At 37.3% G+C, this 14,360-nt stretch overlaps 1 protein-coding gene across 5 annotated transcripts in view; it reads left to right on the plus strand.

Annotated features, from left to right (window-relative positions):
• The window catches only part of LOC128881082 (ubiquitin carboxyl-terminal hydrolase 2-like), a 34,800-nt gene extending 29,146 nt beyond the window's left edge, over positions 1-5,654 (plus strand). For 4 of the 5 annotated variants that reach the window (XM_054131780.1, XM_054131779.1, XM_054131781.1 and 1 more), the window contains 4 exons: positions 2,224-2,319; positions 3,022-3,374; positions 3,463-3,788; positions 4,142-5,654. In XM_054131780.1, the coding sequence (XP_053987755.1) occupies positions 2,224-2,319; positions 3,022-3,374; positions 3,463-3,788; positions 4,142-4,458 (1,092 nt within the window). In that variant the 3' untranslated portion in view covers positions 4,459-5,654. Of the gene's footprint in view, positions 1-2,223; positions 2,320-3,021; positions 3,375-3,462; positions 3,789-4,141 lie in introns of those variants that run through there. The other variant, XR_008457984.1, reaches the window with a different exon arrangement.
• The last annotated feature ends 8,706 nt before the right edge of the window (positions 5,655-14,360 follow it).

A 14,360-nucleotide genomic window follows, 5' to 3' on the forward strand; every position in this document is an offset into this window, starting at 1 on the left:
TTAGCGCGTTACGGACAAACGATCGTTTATATCTTATTCGTTCTTCGAATTTTTAATGCAGATAAGAATTTTGCCCATCTCTGGTTCTTTGGAAGCCATTGTTCGAGGAAAGGGACCACGGTCCGATTCGAGCATCGCGAGATGCCGTTGCCATTATGCACAGCTTCTTTTTCTGGCCTGTTCGATACTTTAGACTCTTACACGGTCTTCCCTTTTCTCAATTTACTGTGTTGGGCGTACTTTCTGTTCGGAAATATCCACACGCTGAGGTCAAACGCAACGACAAACGTACGTACCGTGCGGAGTTACTTTTCAATCCACGTCTTTCATCCTAACCAGGGTTGCTATAAGTTGATAGCCTTTGACAATAGTCGAGTCATGTGAAAATTCTTTTCTTTTTTTTTTTTCAAAATTTTGTTTTGCCATTTTTAACTATCGGAAAATGATAAAATTAACAACAGTAGATTCAGAAAAGTTTAAATTTTAATAAAAACAATATTAAAAATTACGATTTTTTTTCTTCGAAAAATGTGTAGTGATCCCCTTATTTTTTTATTTTTATTTAATATTAGAATGAGAATCTTAATGTTCATCATTAATAAAAAATGTTGCTTTCGCTTAATTTATGGCAACGCTGCTAGCAACCCTGATCCTAACCGAGGTTTAACCAACAATTTCGTCGCATAAAATTTCTGGCTACGTTTGGAGAATGTAAGAAACACAAATGGTTTCTTTTTCGTGCAGTAAAAAGAATACCCAGATGTTTGCAGGCATTTGTCAGTTTTAAACGTTTCGATGTTTTCGTTCGAGTCATCTTTCCTGTTTTTAATTACGATGGGTAACGATAAAGTAACATTTTTAGTGGAACTAAGGATCAATAAGTTTCTTGAAATTTTATCATTACTTGATGATTATCAAAATATTCAGTAAATATTATTAATTATAGTTACATGAATTTATCAACGCTTTATTCACTGGAAGCCTATTTATCCCTTTTAACTCAACTTTTTTTTGTTTATATTCTATTCGTTTTTCCTTTAAAAGTTGAAACGTTTAAAATTAGTTAATATTTGCATTCGAAAATGTTCAGGCTTGGACTGTATTTATTATATTTGCGTGCTCGTGTTTTTTATTTGTGATGCTGTGTGCAGTACTTTACTATCAACGCTAATTCAATGTTCTATAACTCAACAACCAGGGATGGGAAAAATGTATCTGAAAAAGATATCAAACCACCATACTAATTTCTATTCTGTTTTCAGACTTAAGTAAAGGTTATCCGCATATTATTTTAGGTAGCTAACCACAGACTACTTTTATTTTAAACCATCATTATTTCATTGACAATTCGTTAGTCACTTATGGTTATTATTTACTAGTAGATACACTGTCTTTTTGAAGGGGATCCAATATATAAGGTTAAAAACGTTGTAGTGCTTATGTGGACTAAAATACGAACACAAAATACAATTGAATGTCTATGTATATTTGATCATAGAATATAATGTGTTAGGTAGTTTGTTACTTGTTTTACGCATCAAATATATATTTATGTTACTCCAAAAACATGTAACATTTTTTATGGGTTTCAGTTGAAATCAGTTACTAATATAAAATGGAGAGCTAACAGAAATTTTACTAACCAAATAGCCACTGTTATACAGAATTGTATAATATAGTATGAATTATAGAATTCTATAGTATAATCAAAGAGATTATACCGTTACCAATCGAACCCACTAACTTTTTATCTATGCATAGTAGATACCTTTGATTGAAAAGATATATTTTTCACAAATTCATAAACCCAGAATTAGCGTAATAGAATAATACTTTTGTTGTTTAATTCTTCCTCGAGAATTACACAAATTTCAGGCTGCATTACGTCAGCAAAAAACAGATTCTGATATACTTCGGTTACAAAATGATTGGAACGTGCCCATCCCTGTCGACGACTAACAGACCTGTGTTCATTCCTATCGTTGTTTACTTTCGTGAAATGTTTCCATCCTTGTTGTCTTAACGAATATTACTCTATCGCACAAGCTAAGACCGCAGCCACTAAAAAGATTAATTTGCCATGCTTCTTACAACGGAACGCGACAGTATTCGACCGTTTCCAATTTTTGTAGAGACGTAGACTCCTCGAAAAAAAAGAACAAAAAACAAAAAATACCAATTATAGTTACGTCGAACAAAAATTGACGTTGAATTGCTTTGCAGGACGGAAGCCCGACGAACAAATCGACACGTAATCGGCTACAAGCGCATCGTGACGAGCGATGTGGGTTAAACGGATTGCGGAATATTGGAAATACAGTGAGTACGAACAGTTATCTTGGTTTTCTGTTTTTTAAATTTGCCAATTCTGAAATTCTGCTCTTACTAACGAGGAGAGCGGAAGACCTTCGGGTCGCTGATTTCGCTATTGATACATGTTGTTATCCTGTTTAAGAAAATATTAATACTTTTTTAGATGGGTATGATTGGAGTTTCATTGTCAGTATTACAAATTCAATACAGTTTTGTAAAACTTGATTGCAAATAAGATTGTAGCTGAACGGCAGCGTATCGAATTTGCACGGTGCTAGCTTGGGTTGTATTCCTTGTGGATGATTTTTTTTTTATTTTTCTTATATTTAAAGTAATGAAATTTTGTATTTGAAGACGCATATTGAATTTTCAATAAATTTCTAGTGGAATGTTTTTACTTGCTTAAACTTTATTACATAAAAAAAGACAAGATAGGAAATTCGCCTTTCGATGCAGGAAATATTAAAAAAATTATTCACCGCATAAAGAAAAACGGTGTAATAAATAAAAATAGGAATATAATGTAAAAACCATCTGTCACGCAAGATAAATATTGAAATAAAAGTCTTAGACTCTTCAAAATCTTATTTATACTTTGTGTGCTGTAAATGCATAAGATGCCATGTGGACTATGGACGCACATCATTATTAATCTTTTACGTTCTACTTTCAATTACTTCCAATGAATCGTTCCTTCTTCCTTTGCAGTGTTTCATGAACAGTGTGATCCAATGCTTGAGCAACACGAGACCATTGCTGGAGTATCTGCTGAATGAACAATACCTGGCGGACATAAACACCACAACATCCAGTATGAAGGGTGCCCTCATCAAAGCTTTCAGCCAGGTGATCCACGAATTGTGGGAGGTGGGTGGTGACCATGTCGTGAACACGACAGCGCTTAAGTCTCAGATACAGAGATTCGCGCCACGTTTCATGGGGTACAGCCAACAGGATGCTCAAGAATTTCTCAGATACTTGCTCGAGGGTTTGCACGAGGACGTGAACAGAGTCACGGTGAAACCACAGCCGATACACACGGATATCCCTGAGATGTACACGTAAGGAATTGTTCTTTGACGAATTGTTACCAGATTATATAACGACGATAAGTGCTCGATAATGTATCATATGATTTTCGGTTAACAGAGACAGCCAGAAAGCTGTAGAGAGCTGGAAGCGTTACCTTCGCAGCGAAGACAGCATGGTAGTCGACGTGTTTGTTGGCCAGTTACGCTCTTCGTTGCGCTGCACCTCTTGCGACCACGTGTCGGTAACCTTGGATCCTTTCTGGGACTTGAGTCTGCCGATTCCAGCCAGAAGTGGCACCGTCAAGTTGAGTCAGTGTCTAGAACATTTTACCCGAGAAGAGGTTCTCGATGGCGACGAGAAGCCCACCTGTTCCAAGTGCCAGATGAGGAGAAAGTGTACCAAAAGCTTCAGCATACAAAAGTTCCCGAAGATCCTCGTTATTCGTATCCTTTTTCAAATTAATTCAAAGTCTTTGAGGAAACAGACACGAGACTTTTGATATACCTAGTAGCAGTATGTATGTAGAAATTAATATCAGTATTAATGTACAGTAGATACTCCAGTAGAGGCTCAAACCATACAAGTCCTTTTTTAAATGACTCAAATTCTTCGATATGATAAGACACGTTGTGCGGATAACAGAATACACGGATAGTAGAAGAACGTCCGTATATTAGGGAATTCGGATGATAATGGGGGTACGGATACGAGAGTCTCTACTGTAATTTGACTACCTTAGCATAGTAGTATTATGACGCGTTGAAAAGATGTATTTTCCTTAAGAAGGATGTTCCAGACTTGAAACGTTTCTCTCCCATGGAACGATTCCGCGGCAAGCTAAATGTAATGGTGGACTTTCCGTTGACGGGATTGGATCTCAGTGCCTTCGCCGCCCCTAGAGTTCCGGGATGTACATACAATTTGTACGGAGTCGCGAATCATTCGGGCACGACGTACTCTGGCCATTACACCGCTTATTGCAAGCACCCGTACTCGGGAGAGTGGCACGAGTACAACGACAGTCGAGTGTCCGTGGTTCCAGCGCGATCGGTTGTTTCCAGCGAAGCCTACGTGCTGTTCTACGAGCAGCAGCCTCACAGCTCTCACTTGTAACCTTACGCCATGCTTAGAGTTAAACGACCATCTTGCCTCTCGATACCTCAGTCCAGCATAGTGTAATAAATACTACTTTATCGTGTGGTATTGAAAAGCGACTAAACACTCAACGACCAATCGTGTCGTGTTCGGGTCGAGCAATACGGAGCGCGTGTATGGTGTGACATTGGCGATAATCATGCCTCCCCCTCGAGCAGATTTGGTTTTCTTCGGATGTAGATTATCACCGTGGGTCGGTCGGGGACACCTCCTCCTCTCTCTCCACTTCGGCTTTTTTAGAGACCAGACGCTTTCGTGTATTTTCGAACGAGATAAGAACGCGAGTTAGACCTCCAGCGGCGTACGAGATGCTTCGCGCGAGTGAATATTTTTTAACGGTCAGGATTTCGATCGTGTCGCGCGTTCTCTTTTCAATTTGTTTTTACCGTTTCTTTTTTTCCTTTTTATAGAATGTAACGTCTACCGTGTGTTTCCAAGGACGAGTTTTGCCAGACACCAAAATATACATATATACATATATATATATTATACATACTTCGGTACTTGAAGAAAAACGAAGAGTTAATCATGACTTCGCCAAAGATCACGTATACGAAATAAAGCGCTTCGGATGTCTAGTTACTTTTGAATAGACGATATAGTAACATCTATCCTCACACTCTTCACCTGGCAATCTACAGCTATTTACTTTTGTAAAATATTTTGTTTAATAATATATCACAGTCAAGAGTTATTTATTTAATTTATGGAAAGAGAAAACTGATGAAATATTAATATATTCGATAATGACGAATATAATATATATATATATAAATATATAAATATATTATTATACGTATTACATACCAATAAAAGTAACACAGATTAAGGGAAAAATAACGAACGTACGAAATGTTTTTATTTTCTCGTAGATTCGACCAAATTTCCACGTCACGTTCTCTTCCCCCACTTAAAAATCAAATATGAACGTCATCGTAAATTAAATATACCCAACAGTTGCGAAAAAAAAAACTTTGATCTAACGAATTCGTAAAATTACATTTCTTTTCTATCGTTTTTCCAAACGTTCTCGACGATTTTTGCGATATCGTGTGCCCGAACATGCAATCGTTTCGATGTGTCTTTCATTTCGAAATTTTAAATTGCTTTCAAATAGTATGTTTTATCGAATAAAAATATTCAAAAAATCAAAACAGACCTATCAGTATCGAAAAGTGTGTATTGTACAATATAAAATTACTAACCAATTTCAGGCAATTGGATATAATGAATTGTGAGTAAGAACTGTTTTCCATACGTAAATTCACCGGCAGCCTTGACGTCACAGGAGTATATAGAGAATACCTTATAATTCCTAAAGGAAATCAAAATCTACCAGGTAATATAACTGATATAAAATACCAGTTTAATTATGCACCTTGAATCGGTGCATATGCAAGCTGGGTCAGAAACTCTTAGAGACATAGAAACAATGTAAACACAAATAATATTTTAATACTTTAACTTAAATAATATTTTAACACTAAACAAGATCAACTTAACCTATGTACTTCATGTACACACTCGTGTCAAATCACTCGATCAACATTAATTTTACTGCAATGTTAGTGCAGTTGTATGTATGATAAATAGACCGCGAATGTTTATGTATTTATAGCAAATAAACGTATAGAAAATATCAATTACAATGTAGAAAATAAGATATAGTTTCGTTCAAGTTTCAATTCTTGTTCAGTCTGTATGAAACACGAATTTCTAATGATAAATAGGCATTGATTTTCGTTATTTTAGTGTTAAAAATAGTATTCAAAAGTCTGCTGCATCAAAATCATGAACGATTATTACACATTCTTGTTATTAGATACGTGTAATTTTAAACTTGTAAAATTCATTTCGTACAGAGAACAGCGTTTTGTTAAGATATATCTTACGTTGTACTACCCAATGGAAGTTTGTACTAAACTTCAGGTACGAGGTCAGAAGGTAAATGATATAATTTATACCAAAATATTGATATACGAGGATACAGGAGACGAGATCCTGTAATTATGAGAGGAATTTGTAACGGTCAAACTTCAAAAAGTAAAAATGGTGGATCTAATATGGCGGACATAAATGCAGAGTTACTCAGTTCGGATGAAAATCAGTATTTTGAGGTTTCGAGGTCATTGATTACGAATTTAAACTCAAAATTAAGAAACTAAAAATCGCGGATCCAATATGAACTTTTCAAGTGGTGTTAATGAATGTAACATTCCCCGGTTTATTAGATTTTAATGGTTTTAAATGCCCCCTGCTTTGTTAGGTTTAAGTTGCAATTTATTTGAGATAATAACAAATTATTTAAGAAATTTTAATAAAATTAATTAATACACAATGGAAGATTTCCAAAAATATCTTCCTTCTATTGTATACTATAATACATGATTATTAACACAATCTTATATTAATAATATAATACAATAATAGAAACGTAGAAAATAGGAGAATAAAATGGAGCTGACCATATATGTATATATTAGGTTGTCCCAAAAGTTTCTTTCGTTTTATTAATAATTAATTCATACACAACAGATATTAAACGAAAATCCCGACCAATCAGAGCGCGAGTATGCCGGTTGAGCGTAGGCTACGCGATAGGCGGCCGCGCTCATACGCTACCGCGAGCGCTCCACCGGCATACTCGCGCTCTGATTGGTCAGCGTTTTCTGTTAATATCTCCCTAAAGAAGCCTCGTACAACATTTCTGCTAAGGAAAAAGTTGTTTCAAATCACCTCCCGAACCTCAAATCACCTCTTTCAAGGTGTTACAATATTTTTGGGACACCCTGTATATGTTGATTTTCTACGATCAGCCAAGCTATCTGAGCCCACTACTCGAGGGCGTATACCAGGTCTTCACAGATAAAAGGTTAATCATCGATTACTAGATTCAATTGGCAATTAACTTCTTTAATTGCGAAAATCACTTGCTCGCGGCTATTAGAATGTAAAATTATTAACTGTCAATTGCTCCTAACTAGCAACGTAATTAGCCACAGGCCCCGGAAAGTCTAGGTCCGTGGTTGCGTTTGATGCGCGACCTCGTGATAGATAAGAGATGGTTGCGCAAGCGCGAGCGTATCCCCTCCACCGTGATAACGGTCGGTCAATTCGCGCAAATCCTGCTGCAGAATTCGCGATACAGATGGCGACGTTGCGCTCGGTTTGGTTGTGACTAGCTGCCACGCGTGCCGCCGAAAGAATGGAATCGTCGTCTCGTCGCCGGCTCGTGCACATCATTTCACCCTTCGTGCACGTACACGGTCTATTAACCGTGTGCGTTTCGTTCCGTCGTCCATAGACACGCGCACGATACGCACGCACACACGCACACGCAAGCATGTGCTCCGTGGTGGGGATAGGGATAGAGCTAGGGTTTCTAAATCCCTCGTTCTTTCTCCCGCGAAAAGAACGGGGTTTTTTTGCGATCCGGGTGGCTGTGCAGTCTCTCGCGCCGCGAATTCGCGAGGACACGCAAAAGTGCGGGCAAGACGTGAATATACTCAGTGCACTCCGCCGGAATACATGTGTATCGGCCACCCGCGATAAGTTTCAACGTGCGTCCTGGCCGATTTCATCGAGAGAAGAAACACACTCTCGTTCGCGAGTGATCGTCTGCCGGTCGTTTGTCGTCTGATGTCTGATCGTCGAGACGGCTCGATAGTCTCGAGATTCGGACTCGAGGGAGGGAAGCTCGACCCCCAGCGATGGGAACGACAACCTCGCGAGTGCTGGCCGATAGTGATGGGAACGATACCGAATTGATATCGATACCAGACCTCTCGAATGGAATCTAGTGTCTAACGTGTATGCATGTATCTAACGAAATCGTGAGCTGTTTTGTTCTTCTACGGCCTAGAGAACTGACGGAGCCTGGTGATGGAGGTAGAACTGTCACTGATACCAAGGTAAAATGAAAACGTTTAATCCTTTGCACTGGAGAGGCAACAGCCTTTATTGATATTAGATTGAATCTCGAAGTATTGGTAACAGTCTACGTATAGATACTTAAATTCTTTATATAGATTCTTTTCGGAAGTGTAAAATGGCACACCCTGAAATACCGATGAGATTTCTTATCTAACATTTTTATCCGACAACGTCTCCTTCTCTGCACACTTATTTCGGAAGTTTCGATCGTTTCGAAGTCTCGATGCTCTAATCGAGTGCCCTATCTTTGTTGCGAAATCGTTTCGAGCGAATATAAATTTCATTCTATACTGTTACGAGACGAGAATGCAGAGGCGAGACTATAAACAATATAAATATAACATTTCTCTAACTACTTTTAATATGACTAAACAAAATAAATATCTTATTTTTTATTATAAATCAAATACAAGACAATACGTTATAGAGTATATATATTTCACTGGGTAAGAAAAATGTTAACTTGTGCGTTAAAATCCGAACGAACGTTTCGGGCAACCCAATAACTTGCATATAGAATCATTTTACGTTAGATGCAAGAAGTTTGTTAAATATTTAACAAATCGTGAAGAGTCGTTGACTTGCTCTAGTGAAAATGTCCTCGAGTGCAAAGGATTAATAATTTTTCTATGTTTTTACCCTTCATCGTGATTAGAAATTTCGTTTATCTAACGTTCTCCAGTGTTAACACACAATCGAACACGTTAACACGTAATCGAACCAGTTTTTCGGTAAGCTTGATCTCTCAAAGAACGTATGATTTTATATTCGAAACGAACAGAAATACGATGTATACCGATTATTTTTACGAATTGGCAGTAAAGTGCGAACGATAGAAAAATGAGATGAGAATATTTTTATCGAGTTTTCTTGCTTTATTACTTTTTTGACGCTCAAACGTTTAAGGTTAGAAAGTCACGCGCAACCAAATCGAAAGAACTCTTTATCGTGGGTAATCGAAGTTTTATATCAATATTTGGTTAATATTTCGATGTTACGGTTATGCTTGTAGCAAAACGGTGCATCTACGAGTTAAAATGTTCGGTAGTTCGAACCGAGTAGTTTCATATTTTAGTTTTCGTGGATGGAAAGCTGTAAATGTAAATGTAAAGCTTCTTTCTCATTTTTTATGCATCTACACGGGTATCGATGTTAGTCGGTATCGCGCGGTAGCGGTATCGACCAACTATTTAGTAGAAAATTATCCGTATCGAAAGTCGATTCCGAGTACCCAGTCTTCGATACCTCGTACTTCTTAATGTTACATGTAGTCACTTTGGCATCGAATTGCTCGAGTACAGCGATACCTAATCGTATTAGTCTCATCGCTAGTATCTACAGTTTTTATGAAAGTATTTCAACTATACAAACGTAATGTTATAGAGTTGTTTAACAGTATACAGGGTGTCCCGTATAATGCGTTAGAACGTGTGGTCATAAATAGAAACAAACGAAACTACCGACTTGATTTTTGCTATTTAGACATTTTTGCTACTTAGAAACTTTTGCTATTTTGTTACTAGAAATTTTATTTTTGTCATTTCGGCGCCATTTTTGCGATTTTCAACCATCGTGGACCAATATCGGTAAAATTCTTAATGAATTTCTTCTCTTGTGTCTAACGTTGATTTTCCATGTATATATTCAAAATTTGGCAAACTTTAACTCGAATGTATAGGACGCTGCTATTACTATTATTATCATTATTATTGTTAGTAAACGTCTGTATTATGGACATTGGTACAGTGTATATCGCTTACGAGAAGCTTATTCGTGTAAAGACGAACCCCAACCTCAACGCTATTATCGGCAACAGTTTTACAAATTTTCCAAATTAAAAAATTGAAAGTAGACCGACACCCTAGAGTGGTATTCACGTCAATGAAACCAAGGAATAGAATTTGAAATTACGTGAATTCGCGTGAGTGACAACCAGGAATAGAATTTTAAATGACATGTCAGCAGTCGCGAATGTGTCAACACGTTGGCTGCCAGACTGAAATTCGTGACTATAAACTTCAAATTTTGTTTCGAATTTTGTCGAAGATTATATAATTCACCATTTGTCGTAGCGTTTAATCGTTAACCTCTCGATATTCACAAATCCTCGAATGTATTTACATTGTCGCCTCGCTTTTGGAATTAATTTCTTTAGTTCCTTAATGAAAAGTCTCGTCAGCAAAAGTGACGTTGGGGCCAACGTGTTGATTCGTCCCTGGGCGGTGGTAGCGTCCGAGTGTTTCGAAGATAGCGCGAGGCAAACGTTTCGCGAGTGTGTTGTTCGCCGAGGGCCCACGGATCGCGCGGTACGTCCCTGTGCTCCGTTGTCCCTGTGGAGGGGAGACGGCACGACGCGACGCGACGTCGACCGGGCAAAGGAACGAGAGAAGGCACCGGGTGTGCGTGAGGGCAGTGATCTCTCAGGGAGCGGCGACCTGACGTACGAACCAACCAACGAACGAACGGTGTCCGATAGATACAGGATGTACAGGGTGTCGTTTATCTTGACCGTCGCCGATGTCGCCGTTGTTTAAAAAGATACGGAAAAAATGTATATGCAACCGAGCGGTTACTTCTTTCGCAAATATCCTTCGTTAATGGATTCTTTCTCGATGTCATTTTCCTTACCCCGAGATTGCTCAAGGTCAAGAGAGACGGAACACTCCGGTACAGGGTGTACGTTAAACCGTGGTACGAAACGATGCGAAGCACACGTTTTTCGATAGTTTTTATATTATTTTCTCTATCTTTCCTTTTTTTTCTTTTGATAATTTGTTGATATATATGTATCCTCATTCCTAGGAAAATTCTTTTTGGAGTACAGTTGTAACGAGCTTGTGTGGACGCTATGGATTAATGTATACCAAGGGCAAAATCGTATTGGCACGCTCATTTTCATTGAAATATCTTTAGGTGTTAAAGTAATAACTTAAATGAACGATGCGCTTTTATAAGATATTTGATATCTTCTTAGAGAGAATGATTTACAATTTCCTTGAAAAGATATCTGTTTTCTTTAATATGCATATGAATTCTCAAATCCTCTTGTCAATTTTCGTCAATCACGTCGATTATAAATTTTTTCACGCACAAATAACACCAATTAATTTTTTAGTTAGTTTTACACATTTTTAAATGTATCCTAATCTATCAATTAATTTTAGCAAGATATTCAGTACATTTCATAAATTATAGAATTACACAGGTGTGTAAAGTAGTATATTAATTCAAATTACGGAGGTCAAGGGATACGAAGTATTGTATACGTAAACCTAATCTCCATGAATTCATCTCCGCAATGAATCTATTTAGCTTTATTTTGGATAAGCCAAGTCTCAACCTGCTAGAAATTAGAGTACATGTTCCAAGTTTTGTAGCTAACAAATTTTGTTTATTGTCATATTTTGAATATAATACATAGCCTATATATAGCGTAGTCATAAATTGCTTATTATTATTTACCTAACACATTCCAAGTGTACTTGATAATTATAATAATTAGAAGAGTATAACTATGAGCATAATTTCATGGCTACTAAAATTCGTATAAACGATAAACGCTCGTTTTCGTACCACAATTTCTCGGACACCTCGTGTATCAACGCGTCACCTCGTCGTTCTCTCGCTTTACGTTTCCGATTTTCACGGATTTTCCACGTATTTCCACGTTTCCCGCCGGCCGACTGGATGCTGCAACGTTCCTGATAACGAGGTAAAGATCTTTCGTACAGCATAACCAATTTACTTTTTGCTACGTCGCTTTTCAAGTTCTAATTACACGCTCTGCTATGTTCTTTTCGATCCTCCCTGATAAGGTAGTTACAGATCTCTTTATTTTATTCTACAGATCTCAGCAATTAACGCGCTGAAGCTTAATTCTTTTACACAGCTTACAATGTCATTTACTTATTTATTTATTTCAATGGATCAAAGTAATCCATTAATCTACAAAAAGGATTATTATCCTCTTTATTAAGGATGTTGTAATTTACCACCACGTATTTATATAATAATAATAATATATAAAAACGTTGAGAGTGGCAGATCTTCGTGCTCGCCATTTGCAATCCCTTTACTAGAAATGTTTTTTAACTGCGACGAGTGTTTCGTACATGTAGTAGCTCTTACTTCGTTAAAAGTATTTTTAATATTTTTACATCACAATTTAATATTATTATATTACGTTAAAATTGGTTTTTATTACATGTTGGATCCGAGATAAAAGAAAACTTGGAAGATATCCTTAATATTTACTACTATTGTATCATAAATAAGGAGATTCTCCAGTTGTTCTTTTATCTCCTTGAAGATATCCATTGTTAACAGATATAATATTTTACGTGAAATAATAATATTCATTTTAAATACAAAGATTACGACACACGCACCAACGAGCATTCTTTCCGATACCCTGAAACTTATTATCAGAAAATTATCCGTTTGCTCCACAAAAATTCACACTTATTCGCACTATTCACACTTCGCGTGTAAAGTTTCGCACTTTAACGTTTTTTATGATTGAAAATCATTTTCCTTTCGAAACAAGGTGGGTGCTAACGGGAAAATGTAACGTTTGTGACGTACAATGAAAAATGGATAGAGACAGGGACAAATGGATAGATATGAGATACTGGAATACGGAGATGCTAACGGAGAAAAGCTTTTCACTGAGTTTGATTTTCAATATTTTCATTCTCACGACGACCATGAGATCTGTTAATTTTTTTTTTTTAAATGAAACTTAAAGTTTCCCGCGTACAAAAGTTTAACGCAGCTCGAATCGCTAAACCAGATCGTATAAAGAAATGTAAAACCGGCGAGAGAGAGAGGTAGGGGGAAGTACCATAGCCTCTCCGATAAATTCTCAGAGTATAATCGTCTTCGGGCCCCGATTAACAGATGAAAATGCGTAGCCACTGTCCGCGCAAAAGTGGCCCGGGATAAAGAGAACATCGAAGACAAAGAGGAACTGAAAAGGAACAGGGGAAAAGACAGACAGGGAGGAAGAAAAGGGAGATAGAGAACCTTGGCCCACAGGCCTACTGCAAGCGCTTGGCTGCAGCTTGCTTGCACACCGTGGCTCTGGCTCTGGTGCTCTGCCATTCATGTGGGAAACTCCCTACGTATTCGTTGGGTTGGCCCAACAACCGCTGGAAAAATTTCTCTTTCGATGCACCGCGACGGCTCCGCCCCTTACACAAACCTGGGGAGCTAAAGTTCCGCCGAGACGATGAACGATTCCAATGTCTACCGGCCACGGGCTCTTTAAGGGATTGGTATACTCTAGATCGTCGATTTTTTCTTCTTTTTGACGATTTTTTTTTGTTAACTCTTTCATTACTATCGCTGGATATATCTGGCATCCACGCATCGATGATCCATTCACGGATCCGTTCGTCTACAATTATTATAACTATATTTGTTATACTTGCACTCTGTTAGAAGAAGAACGATAAGTAACATTTTAAGCCACATTGGCTACTGATCTTCATATATACAGGGTGTTCAGGCTATTACTAGCCAGCGTTTTGTCTCGTAAATGGTACGTATGAGAAACAACTGAAAGATGAAAAAGTAATACTGTTTTTTATGTGCAACGTAACCAAGTATATAGATCTTTCGTATTTATACTCTTTTCTGAGAAATGAAGGTGACCTTCAGTTTTTTAAATGGAATGGTATATTTTTGTATTAAATTTTGTATAAAATTGTATTTTTTATACAAAAATATACCATCCCATTTACGAAAGATCTATATACCTGGTTACATTGGACACAAAAAACAGCATAAATTTTTCCTCTTTCATTTTTTTTTTTTTGTCATACATACCATTTACGAGAAAAACGCTGGCTAGTAATGGCCTGAACACCCTGTATAGATAAATTGCAATGACCATCAGGTTGAGACTCGGGTTATGCGTATAGATA

Source organism: Hylaeus volcanicus, chromosome 8 (genome assembly GCF_026283585.1).
Source record: "Hylaeus volcanicus isolate JK05 chromosome 8, UHH_iyHylVolc1.0_haploid, whole genome shotgun sequence".
NCBI lineage: Eukaryota > Metazoa > Arthropoda > Insecta > Hymenoptera > Colletidae > Hylaeus > Hylaeus volcanicus.